The sequence below is a fragment of the Poromitra crassiceps genome, assembly GCF_964638095.1.
Source record: "Poromitra crassiceps genome assembly, chromosome: 30".
Classification (NCBI taxonomy): Eukaryota; Metazoa; Chordata; class Actinopteri; order Beryciformes; family Melamphaidae; genus Poromitra; species Poromitra crassiceps.
Window position 1 is genome coordinate 8986040 of NC_139652.1, and position 12697 is coordinate 8998736.

At 46.1% G+C, this 12697-nt stretch overlaps 1 protein-coding gene across 1 annotated transcript in view; it reads left to right on the plus strand.

Moving 5' to 3' along the window:
- The window catches only part of ptpn9a (protein tyrosine phosphatase non-receptor type 9a), a 38096-nt gene that overhangs the window by 12950 nt on the left and 12449 nt on the right, over nt 1–12697 (plus strand). Inside the window, exons 3-5 of the mRNA XM_083662913.1 lie at nt 5323–5412; nt 11409–11533; nt 11962–12067. Coding sequence (XP_083519039.1) covers nt 5323–5412; nt 11409–11533; nt 11962–12067 — 321 coding nt within the window. The remainder of the gene's footprint in view (nt 1–5322; nt 5413–11408; nt 11534–11961; nt 12068–12697) is intronic.

The following is a 12697-nucleotide window of genomic DNA, read 5'->3' on the forward strand; positions in this document are numbered from 1 at the left end:
CACAATTTCAAAGGGCAATTTTTTTTTATCGGGACAACGACTTTTGCTTAAGTGCACAAAATATGACGTGACACCCTCCTGTAGCATCCGGTGTTGTTTTATTGTACCTGCTGCACACACAGTGTGGAGGAGCACTCTGGACATCTGGAGCAAATGCAGCACTACTTAAATGGCCTTTTTCAAGATGCAACGTACAAATATGCCACTTAACTGATCCAAATCAGTTAAGGCCTGGCTCAGATGCAGGTCAGCCCCGATGGCGTCACACACGGAGCAGCTCCGCGCCCCGACATGTCTGTCTACTCTCTGCAGGGCTTCGTCATTGGAACAGATCTCTTCTTCAGAAGCCCCGGCCCAGCAGGAACACACACACACACACACACACACACACACACACACACACACGAACACACACACACACATGAACACACACACACACACACACACACACACACACACACACACACACACACACACACACACACACAAACACACAAACACACACACACACACACACACACACACACACACACACACACACACACACACACACCAAGGCCATATTTCAAGAAGCAGCATGCAGACTTACTCAGGTTGCCAGATAACTGTAAAGATGATAATGAAATAGCCTAGCTTTGTTTTTCATTGGGTCGGTACCGCTGTGGTTCTGCTGGAGTAAACGAGGAGCCGGGATCCCCTCCTGATCTGGGGAGAGTTGTAGACTAGCCACATGTTTCCAGCACATGTGCCGTCGCCAGCCGCTTCATGTCACCTGACAGCGAGGTGTTTCACCGGCCGGACGTAGCACGTGGGAGGATCACACTAGTACCCCCCCCTTCCCCACCAGGCGCCCCCCCACCGACCAGGGGAGGCACTATTGCAGCGAGCAGGACACATGCCCTTTAATCCGGCTTCCCACCCGCACACACGGCCAACTGTGCCTGTATGGAGGACGCCCGGCCAAGACGTAGGTGACGCGGGGGCTCGAACCTGCGACCCTCGTGTTGGTAGGCACTAGTAGGCAGGGAATCTACCCAATCCACCCAACATTTTCTAAGTTTCACAGGAGACGGACACGTTTCCGTTTGTATCTCGTACAACAGATTTTTGTTCAACTTCTGCTCGATAAGTCAAGTAAATGGCAGATTATGTGAATGTCAGGGGCCAAGATGGCTAAAAGGGAAGTGTTTCTGGGGGAGACTTAGTCTCTTAGAACAGACGAGTTAGCTTCCGCAATTTCCAAATGCTTCCGCCATACCGTCTGTACTTCGTGGGGGAGAATCATGCACCAACCGGAATGGGAAGCAGAAAGGCGGGTTTTCCGCTCATTAGTCCAATCAGAATTTTTTTAAGGCGGGTCTTCCGCTCATTAGTCCAATCAGAATTTTTTCCCGTGGACACACGTGTCGTGATTGGTCGGATTTTGTCGAACTTCCTTCCAGTCTGAAGGTTTTTTTCACAACTTCCTTGTGCATGTTCTGAGGGTGTAACGTACAGACTGTGTATAGCTGCATTCGCCGGATGTAGATGAGACAGTCTGTTTTAAGAGACATGGGGAGACTGGGCCATTCAGATGTTGGGGCTCCTCAATGGAACAGCTTGGGAGCGGACAGGAGGTGGATCGCTGATGTTTGGGAATGCGCGGCGGCGTGCGTTCAGTTCTAACGCACATCGCTGCTTTTCTCCTTTTCCTTCTTTATTTCCTGTTTGCCTCCCCGGGGAGAGCGACGCGGAGGCGGAGCCAGGCTGCAGGCTCAAATGTCGAGCCTACACTGGGAGTATGGACGCCATATGCTTCCAGCAGATGCGGTGGAGAGGGGTGGGGGCGTCACGGACTGGGAGCGAGTTGGGACAAGATGAGAGGCACCTGAGGACTCGCTGATCAGATGTAGCAGCAGAGAAAAGACGGTTTGCTTTCCAAATGTCACCGGAAGAGCTAGTTGGCGACCTTGGTGATATAGTATTAGCAGTCCACCCGCCGAATGCCGATCGGGATCAAACCTCGAGGGCGAGACTAGGCCAGTGGATCAGACTGCAGGTCTCGCCGTCCACTCTCGTTTATTTGATGATGTGAAAAACACATCCACATAGAATCAAGGCTTTGTCTTCTGAGACCCACATAATACATCCCAGAGTTGTGGATGAGAACGTCTCATCTGTCCCTAAATGCTCCATTCTGCAGTTAATTCCAGTCTGGCCAAAATGTGAACATGCCTTAGGGTGATGTTGAAATGGTGTTTGGTGTGTCATCTCACACAAAATGCTCCAATCTCTCCACTGTGGCAGATGGAAAGCTCCCAAACGCCTTTCACAGGCTGTAAATGACCTGAATAAGCTCCAAGACGTGGCAGGACCTTCTCTTTCATCACCAACGTTGGTCTCGTTCAGCCATACTTGGCCTGCATAAATGCGTCTCATTTAGGAACGCCTCGAACGTGACTTTGAGAAGGATTAGTCTCCTCTCTGCACCGCCACACTTCATTTCACTTCTTCAGGTCCAGGGCAGAACTTCCAGTGAGACAACTAGGACTGTATTTCTGAAACATGAAACATAGCACTTAGATCAGGGGTGGCCAAACTCTTTTGGTTGTGGGCCGCATACAGAAGAATATAAGGAGTCGCGGGCCAAACAATATTAAGCGCGGCAGTTTTCGCGGCAATTTTTTTTTACCAGAAAACCCTGTGCTCACCTATTACAATGGGTATTTCTGTATGTTTTCAAATTTTCTTTTCCTGTGCCAAACAGGTTAAGACAGAGATAATTTAACATAACATTAGTATTAAACATTCATTCATCATTTTTTTTTTTTTTTAAGAAATAGACCAGGTCAGGGTACTCGAGTATAACCCATTTTCAATGGTTTTAAATTGAAAAAACGAAATGGGGGGGAATCAGTTTTTTCGTTTTCGTTTTCCGTTTTAAACTTTAACACAGAAAAACGGAAAAAAGTTTTTAGCAAAAACAATTTTGTTTTCTAAATTCATGGCGGGCCACTTAAAAACAGGCAGCGGGCCGCAGTTGGCCCGCGGGCTGTAGTTTGGCCACCCCTAACTTAGATAAACCATTATATATATATATACTGTATATATATTGCAGTGCGTTCTTGCATGTCTTGGTCCTATTGTCATGGCTTGTCTTGTCGAAGGTTTGGCTTTGTTTTAGTCGTGCAATTTCAGCTGCCAGTTACAGGTTGTAAAGAAAGTTTTGTAGTGTGTTAAGTTTCTTTTTTTAGAGGTGCCCTCATAATTGAGCCGGCTAAAACATTTTTAAACTGCTTAATGACATTTTCTGCATTTTGTTCACTCTCCCATTTGTTTCTGTCTCCCACTAGTACACTAATAAAACAGAAATACGACAGTCATAAAAGCATAGTCATAAAAGTATTTTTTTTTGACAATGTGAAAGTAAAACTAGGGGAAAGTAATTGTCAAGTTAGGTTTATTTGTATAGCCCTAATAACAGTAACTCAAAGTCCTTCACAATGGCCATGTTAAATGAAAACAACACATTCCCAACTTTAGACCCTCCAGTGAGAACAAGGATAAACTGCCAGGAAACCTTGGGATTCGGAAGGCCGGGGTATGTGATGTCACAGAGGGGCATCAGACAGCAGGATGGCTCTATCAGGGTATGTGATGTCACAGAGGGGCATCAGACAGCAGGATGGCTCTATCAGGGTATGTGATGTCACAGAGGGGCATCAGACAGCAGGATGGCTCTATCAGGGTATGTGATGTCACAGAGGGGCATCAGACAGCAGGATGGCTCTATCAGGGTATGTGATGTCACAGAGGGGCATCAGACAGCAGGATGGCTTGGGGTATGTGATGTCACAGAGGGGCACCAGACAGCAGGATGGCTCTATCAGGGTATGTGATGTCACAGAGGGGCACCAGACAGCAGGATGGCTCTATCATGGTATGTGATGTCACAGAGGGGCATCAGACAGCAGGATGGCTTGGGGTATGTGATGTCACAGAGGGGCATCAGACAGCAGGATGGCTCTATCAGGGTATGTGATGTCACAGAGGGGCATCAGACAGCAGGATGGCTCTATCAGGGTATGTGATGTCACAGAGGGGCACCAGACAGCAGGATGGCTCTATCATGGTATGTGATGTCACAGAGGGGCATCAGACAGCAGGATGGCTCTATCAGGGTATGTGATGTCACAGAGGGGCATCAGACAGCAGGATGGCTCTATCAGGGTATGTGATGTCACAGAGGGGCATCAGACAGCAGGATGGCTCGAGGTATGTGATGTCACAGAGGGGCATCAGACAGCAGGATGGCTCTATCAGGGTATGTGATGTCACAGAGGGGCATCAGACAGCAGGATGGCTCTATCAGGGTATGTGATGTCACAGAGGGGCATCAGACAGCAGGATGGCTCTATCAGGGTATGCGATGTCACAGAGGGGCATCAGACAGCAGGATGGCTCTATCAGGGTATGTGATGTCACAGAGGGGCATCAGACAGCAGGATGGCTCTATCAGGGTATGTGATGTCACAGAGGGGCATCAGACAGCAGGATGGCTCTATCAGGGTATGTGATGTCACAGAGGGGCATCAGACAGCAGGATGGCTCTATCAGGGTATGTGATGTCACAGAGGGACATCAGACAGCAGGATGGCTCAGGGTATGTGATGTCACAGAGGGGCATCAGACAGCAGGATGGCTCTATCAGGGTATGTGATGTCACAGAGGGGCATCAGACAGCAGGATGGCTCGAGGTATGTGATGTCACAGAGGGGCATCAGACAGCAGGATGGCTCTATCAGGGTATGTGATGTCACAGAGGGGCATCAGACAGCAGGATGGCTCGAGGTATGTGATGTCACAGAGGGGCATCAGACAGCAGGATGGCTTGAGGTATGTGATGTCACAGAGGGGCATCAGACAGCAGGATGGCTCTATCAGGGTATGTGATGTCACAGAGGGGCATCAGACAGCAGGATGGCTCTATCAGGGTATGTGATGTCACAGAGGGGCATCAGACAGCAGGATGGCTCTATCAGGGTATGTGATGTCACAGAGGGGCTTCAGACAGCAGGATGGCTCTATCAGGGTATGTGATGTCACAGAGGGGCATCAGACAGCAGGATGGCTCTATCAGGGTATGTGATGTCACAGAGGGGCATCAGACAGCAGGATGGCTCTATCAGGGTATGTGATGTCACAGAGGGGCATCAGACAGCAGGATGGCTCGGGGGATGTGATAATGGTGCTCACAGACAGGAGTTGAGCTGAACGTGACGGCCTGTTTTGAGTTCCCTCGTGGCCTGGCTGACTCCACCTGCTGTGCTGTGTTTTCCTCAGGAAACACGTCTGAAAGAAGGCATCGTCAGACTGCAGCCACAGGAGGAGCCTCTCCGCTCAGAGCTACTCAGCGGCAAGTTCACTGTGTTGGTAAGTGTGTGTGTGTGTGTGTGTGTGTGTGCGTGTGTGTGTGTGTGTGTGTGTGTGTGTGTGTGTACACATGCTTGTGTGCCTATACAAGCCCTTCCATATTTGTCAAACCGCAAGTTGAAAATTCCAATTTGACGTCACGTTTTATAGAACAGATTTGGGCAACCCTGTGTCATGGAGGGCCAAGAGTCTGCAGGTCTTCATTCCAACCATTCCAAAGACTACCTCCTCTCTGAAGACTACCCCAGGTGATTTGACTGATCACCCTCTCTAGACTACCCCAGGTGATTTGACTGATCACCCTCTAGACTACCCCAGGTGATTTGACTGATCACCCTCTCTAGACTATCCCAGGTGATTTGACTGATCATCCTCTCTAGACTACCCCAGGTGATTTGACTGATCACCCTCTAGACTACCCCAGGTGATTTGACTGATCACCCTCTAGACTACCCCAGGTGATTTGACTGATCACCCTCTAGACTACCCCAGGTGATTTGACTGATCACCCTCTAGACTACCCCAGGTGATTTGACTGATCACCCTCTCTAGACTACCCCGGGTGATTTGACTGATCACCCTCTAGACTACCCCAGGTGATTTGACTGATCACCCTCTCTAGACTACCCCAGGTGATTTGACTGATCACCCTCTCTAGACTACCCCAGGTGATTTGACTGATCATCCTCTCTAGACTACTCCAGGTGATTTGACTGATCACCCTCTCTAGACTACCCCAGGTGATTTGACTGATCACCCTCTCTAGACTACCCCAGGTGATTTGACTGATCATCCTCTCTAGACTACCCCAGGTGATTTGACTGATCATCCTCTCTAGACTACCCCAGGTGATTTGACTGATCACCCTCTAGACTACCCCAGGTGATTTGACTGATCATCCTCTCTAGACTACCCCAGGTGATTTGACTGATCACCCTCTAGACTACCCCAGGTGATTTGACTGATCACCCTCTCTAGACTACCCCAGGTGATTTGACTGATCATCCTCTCTAGACTACCCCAGGTGATTTGACTGATCACCCTCTCTAGACTACCCCAGGTGATTTGACTGATCACCCTCTCTAGACTACCCCAGGTGATTTGACTGATCATCCTCTCTAGACTACCCCAAGTGATTTGACTGATCACCCTCTAGACTACCCCAGGTGATTTGACTGATCACCCTCTAGACTACCCCAGGTGATTTGACTGATCACCCTCTAGACCACTGATTCCCAACCAGGGGTACGTGTACCCCTAGGGGTACGTGTACCCCTAGGGGTACTTCAGCAGCTTGCAGGGGGTACTTGAAAAGATTGGGGATTACAATGTATTTCCAAAATGGTAAAAACTGATTACTTTTTCCAATTGAAAACTGTCAGAATTGTATTAAAGATGAGTCATTAAAATTATCTTAATAATGAGATGTGTTAGAGAGGTCATCTAAAAGTGTAATATAAGTTTAATATAACAAATTTAGGAGAATTATCGACACGCATGAGTGAGGGGTACTATTGGCCTGGTAAAACAGCTCAAGGGGTACATAACACAAAAAAGGTTGGGAAACACTGCTCTAGACTACCCCAGGTGATTTGACTGATCACTCCCTCCTCTCTGGTAATCGCTGAAATCACTCGCTGCACGATGACACATGGTTGCCCATCCCTGTTATAGAATGTGAATCACTCCATAGTATCATGACATCAAATTTGACTTTTCCACTAAGATTCTGATCCACACTCCATACCAGTTGGTGGTGGTGATGCACCAATTCGTTGTTTGCCAACCGCCAATAAACCTTAAAAAAGAAGAAAGAAGAAGACTTTTCCACTGTACTTAATGCAGATTATGATGTTTATAGACCACCACAGCAGGACAGTCCCATGTCCCAAACCCTTGTCCCATATCATGACCAGTTTTTGTCAGTTAGCATTTGAGCTAACGCTATTGTAACAAACTATATAGGATGCACATTGCACATGCAACATTACCAAATCTGATTAATATGACATATTTGGGTGATGTACCCCATCAAATTGCTGTAGCGGGCTGTTTTAAAGCTAGAGCAAAGTTTCTGGTGTCATCTGAATGGAAGAATTACTCAATTTGAATATGAAAAATATAAATGTTGGTATAATAAACTTGGATTACCAGTCCTTTTCATCAAATTAGTAGCTATAATTGGGAGTGATGGTGTTACAGTAGGTACTGGTGGAAGTGCACGGTCACAATCTGGCCCTCTGGTAGCGAGGACATTTTTTTGTGGCCCTCTCTATCATAAAAACATAGCCCATCCCTGGCATAGAGTATACTGTGGATAAGGCTTTCAGGACAGCTGTCTTTTCTGATAGAAGGCTGGGGGGGCTATTCATAGCTTTCAAGGGGCGTTACGTGCTGCCGGGAACGCCCACCTGACGGTCAAAAAAAAAACTTGTTCATTCCGCTGGCCGCCTCGACTAGTTTCTCACGCTGTGTTTGTTCAGCCAAAATGCCGGATACCTGTTGTGCTATCGGTTGCACTAAACCGACGAGGAGACACGCCTGGCTTGTGCTTTTACAGAATCCCGTCGGAGAAAGAAAACTCAGACAGGAGGAGGTTGTGGATTTGTGCGATTAGACGTGGTTCAGTCGCTGGGGAGGGCAAATGGCTTTTTTTCTACCATCAAAGTACACACGTTTTTGCGGCCAACATTTCATCAAAGGTAAGCTCAAGTAACGTTAACGGGGTATTTTAATCATTATTGTAACGTTACTTGAGCTTACCTTTGATGAAATGTTGGCCGCAAAGACGTGTACAAACGGCTGAACAAACACAGCGTGAGAAACTAGTCGACTCGGCTGCCAGCGGAATGAACAAGTTTTTTTTTGACCGCCAGGTGGGCGTTCCCGGCAGCACGTAACCCCCCTTGAAAGCTATGAATAGGTGAACTTGCTTCTATTCTAGATGATGACATTATTCAGACCTGGACTGAGCATACACACACGTGTGGTCATAGGGCTTTGGCCATTTGTGCTTCTTCTACCTCTTCAACATGAGTAACCTCTGAGCCAAAGAGAAACACTGTTGGAGGAGTTTTAGGATCTCACACACACAGTGTGTACAGGAATGTGAGTTCTTTACACGAGGAGTGTGCGTTCCTCCGGGAGCACACAAGTCATGTGACACATCGATTCCATCGATTGACCCTTAAACCAGGGGAGCTCCCCTTGCCAGATCAAATTAGCTTTTTGTCAGCAGCCAGATTACAGCCATGAAAGTTGCCCCTCCTCCAACACACACACACTCTCTCTGTCTCTCTCTCTCTCTCTGTCTCTCTCTCTCTCTCTCTCTCTCTCTCTCTCTCTCTCTCTCTCTCTCTCACACACACACTCATTCCCTCTCTCTCTCTCTCTCCGCTGCCTCCCTTCTTCCTCCTCGGTTGACACGCACGGTGGCATTGATTGGACACATCCTCTTGTTCTGACGTGGGACTTGTCCTGCCTCAGCAGCAGGCTCCACATCCTGTTGGAGGTATTTTTAGCCCCCGTGCCACAGAACCCAGCGCAGAACCCAGCGCAGGGCTTATTTGCTTACAAAGGACGGTTCCGGTCGGAGTCTCCTCCTCGGGCTCAGCGGCTGGATTTAGGTGAAGAGCCGGCGGTTCTCCTGAGAGAGAGCGCAGATCACGTTTTGGGACGGAAGCCGTCTTCTCTGTCTCTTCTCTTCTCAGGGAAAGAAACGGCCTGTTGCAGCAGGGGTTTTCAAAGTGGGAGGCGGGCCTCCCCGGGGGGGGGGGGGGGGGGGGGGGCTCTAGGCAGTTTCAGGGGAGGCTCAGTGAAGTGAAATTACTCCTTAGAGGAAGATCATAGAATAGCCTAAATGTGTGTGATTTGGTTAAAGTTCAGATATAAAGTAGTTTTTGGGAATTTGAGTTTTTGCCTACTTTCCCGGCAGTCAGAAACTAATAAATGCCTTCAGACAGATCTTTTTATGTATGTAACAGCAATATCAGGCTATCTTGACTCAATTGTTGAGTCTGTATGGGATTAAATAACAAGCATGACTCCATAGGCATCTAGGATTTGAGCGAGGGGGAGGGCTCCTTTTTCCAAGCTTTGTCTGGGGGGGGGGGGGGGGGAGGCCCACAGTCACAGACTTTGAAAAGCCCTGGTCCGTCGGACGCAGTGTCACTAATGACAAGAAATGCGCCTCCTGCTGAATTGTTGACAGCCCCTTTTTTGGCAACTTGCCAGCAACCAGCATGCTGAACCAAACTGCCCCCCTGTGGTCAATGTTCGCCCTTCATTTTTACACCGTATCCATTTGGCCAATTTAAAACCAGCCCCTAATAAAAGCTTCCAGGTGGTCAACGGCACATCTCAATCAATCAATCAACTGATCAAACTTTCTTTGTATCATAATGAGGAACTCAGTTGAGATGTATGCAAGATGCAGACGAGGAAACAAACGAAGCAAAGCCTTTACAATATGAAAAGTAAAACCAGAAGTGGTAACTCTTTATTTGGATAGTCCACCAACCGACAGTTGGTAGAGTATTTCTAACATTTCAACAGCTTATCAGTTGACATGTTCTTTGGCTGTGTCTGTACAGATTTAACAGCTTATTACCGTAGTTTAGATTCAACAAACTGATTCTGTTTGCTTCCCGTTCCACACACCTGCCACCTAGTGTAATATGTAGGTATGTTCATGAGTTGTCACATAGACTCTCTAGATAAACTGTTAAACAGTTGAAATGTTGAATGTCAACTAATAAACTGTTGAAATGTTACAAATATACATAAAGTGTTACCAAAAAAGTATTTCAGTTTTATTTTTATTTTTTTCTGGTTAATTTAAATTAGGACAGTCCCTGTGTCCGACTGCCTTGCTCATGGGCACCAACCGCATCACCACATGAGTTTGAGTTGACAATAAAGAATACACATACATTATGCATTATTAAAAACAAACCCCAACATCAAAAATACAATCAACGCTTAACTACAGCCCATTAAAAAGCCTGATGCCACAAGAGATGGTGGAGTTTATTTGTTCTGGTTTTTGGCAAAGACAACTGATTGCCTTTGCGCAGAACACGGCCAGTCCTTTCTTTCTTACTAGGAGGTAGGATGTGGTGAAGCGGGTGGTTAGGCTGGTGCATCATGTCCTGAATCAGCTTCACAGTGGCCTGTTCTCTTCATGTCTGCAGATCAGGTAGATGCAAAGAGATGTCCTTGAACCTCATCATTATTTTGACAGCCCTTTTCTGGTACTGGTCCTGGCCCTTTATGGCAGTGGTTCTCAAATGGGGGTCCGCGAAAAGTTTTCAGGTAAAATAAATAAATAATAATAATAATAATTGAAAAAATAAAATAAAATAAAATGCTACATGTTACTTATTCCTTCTCAAACTACTTTCTACATGGTGCTAGTCTATCAAAATATCTTGGATGTCATTGATTGTGTTTCATAGTGGTTTTCTGTACTGTTGACAAATTGTGATATTGTAAGTCGCTTTGGACAAAACAAAAGCGTCTGCTAAATGACGTAATGTAAATGTAATGTAATAAAAAAAAAAAATATATATTTTTTTTTGCAAAATCTTCATAGTTCAACGAAAATAGTTTATGCTTTAAATCTTAAATGGTTCATGGATTACATTCTAATAACAAACCTATCAAATTAAAAGTCAAGCACGTTACCGTGGAAACAATTAAGCTTAGCCCAAAATCACAAATCAGAATGAGGGGGTCCCCGGTATATATTTTCTATCTTGTAAGGGGTCCTTGGCTGAAAAACATTTGAGAACCTCTGCTTTATGGTACTGGTGCATTTGTCACCCTCCCATTAGTATAAAGGGAATCTATATTGGAGAATTTGCCCAGTACTGAAACATGCTACAGATGGTTCAGTACAGGAGAATGGCATTGCTAGCGAAAAAGTGCTATGCTAGTTGAAATCTGTTGTCAACTTGCTCTCTGGTTTGCATCTGTTTTGTGTGGTTTGATCCCAGAGTGTGCGGGACCCGTCGGGGGCGTCCATCGCCTTATACACCGCCAAGCTGCATCACCCCAACAAGACGGGCAACCATGTGGTGCTGCAGGCCCTCTTCTACCTCCTGGACCGGGCGGTGGAGAGGTCAGCTCAATATGATCATCTGACGACGCAGAAAAGAGCAACACCTTTGATGAAAATTGTTGTTGAGATGTTATGTTATTATCCAGTTTGATTTCCCAGATGATTTAGTTGTCCTTGAGGGAATCCTAAAACTGTGGACCAAAATTGACTATTATAACTATATCTTCCTTTTTTAATTGTTCAAACATACAGATTCAGGAAAAAAATACTTACTTTCAGTTCATCTTTCAAGACAATGGGTGATTTTGTTTTTATGTTTGCAGATAGCTAATGGCATGAATATTATTCCGTAGTTTCAGAGCCACACAAGACATCATTTTGTACAGTTTTCTTCAAATCGTGGATAGCTATCTTTAGAATACAACATTTTAAGTTGCTACTTGCGTAAGCCTCAGCTCAGCAGTTTTGCTTCTGTTTTTGCCACACAGCTTTGAGACCCAGAGAAACGGCCTGGTGTTCATCTATGACATGGCCGGCTCCAACTACACCAACTTTGAGCTCGACCTGAGCAAGAAGATCCTCAACTTGCTTAAGGTTAGAATAGCATGGCAGCTTTTTGCAGACATGCACAGTAAATGTTTATTTTCAGGTAAATGCCAAAAAAGGGAAACGGCTGAGTAAATGACATGCATGATACAGATTCAGAGGCCATTTACACCTGGCGTTAACATGCGTTTTCTGTCATCAGATTGCAATCAGATAGTGCTTGACCACATTAGCCTGATTCCATTTACACCTGGCGTTAACATGCGTTTTGGGTGATCAGATTGCAATCTGATGGCAGAAATGGGTGTCCTCTCAATCCGCATACAGTTGCTGTATCCAGATTGAGAGGACACATTGCATTTACACTTGTGTACACAATGCATCCCTGACCACCTCCGGAGGTGGTTTGGCCGATCAGATTGCAATCCGTCTTCAATGTGTCTTGGGGGCGTTTACACCTGTACTTTCAAGTGGTCAAGCACAATCTGATTGCAATCTGATGACAGAAAACACAACTCGGTGATAAATAATTGGATAGATGCAAACAGATAGAACTTTCTGCCCATGTTGAAGTTCATGCAGTCCCTTAGAGGGGCTAGTTATTAGAGTGATTTGTGCAGTATATTGTTTATAGTCAATAACACTCATTTGGCCAAGTCGGCATCAAATAATTGTATG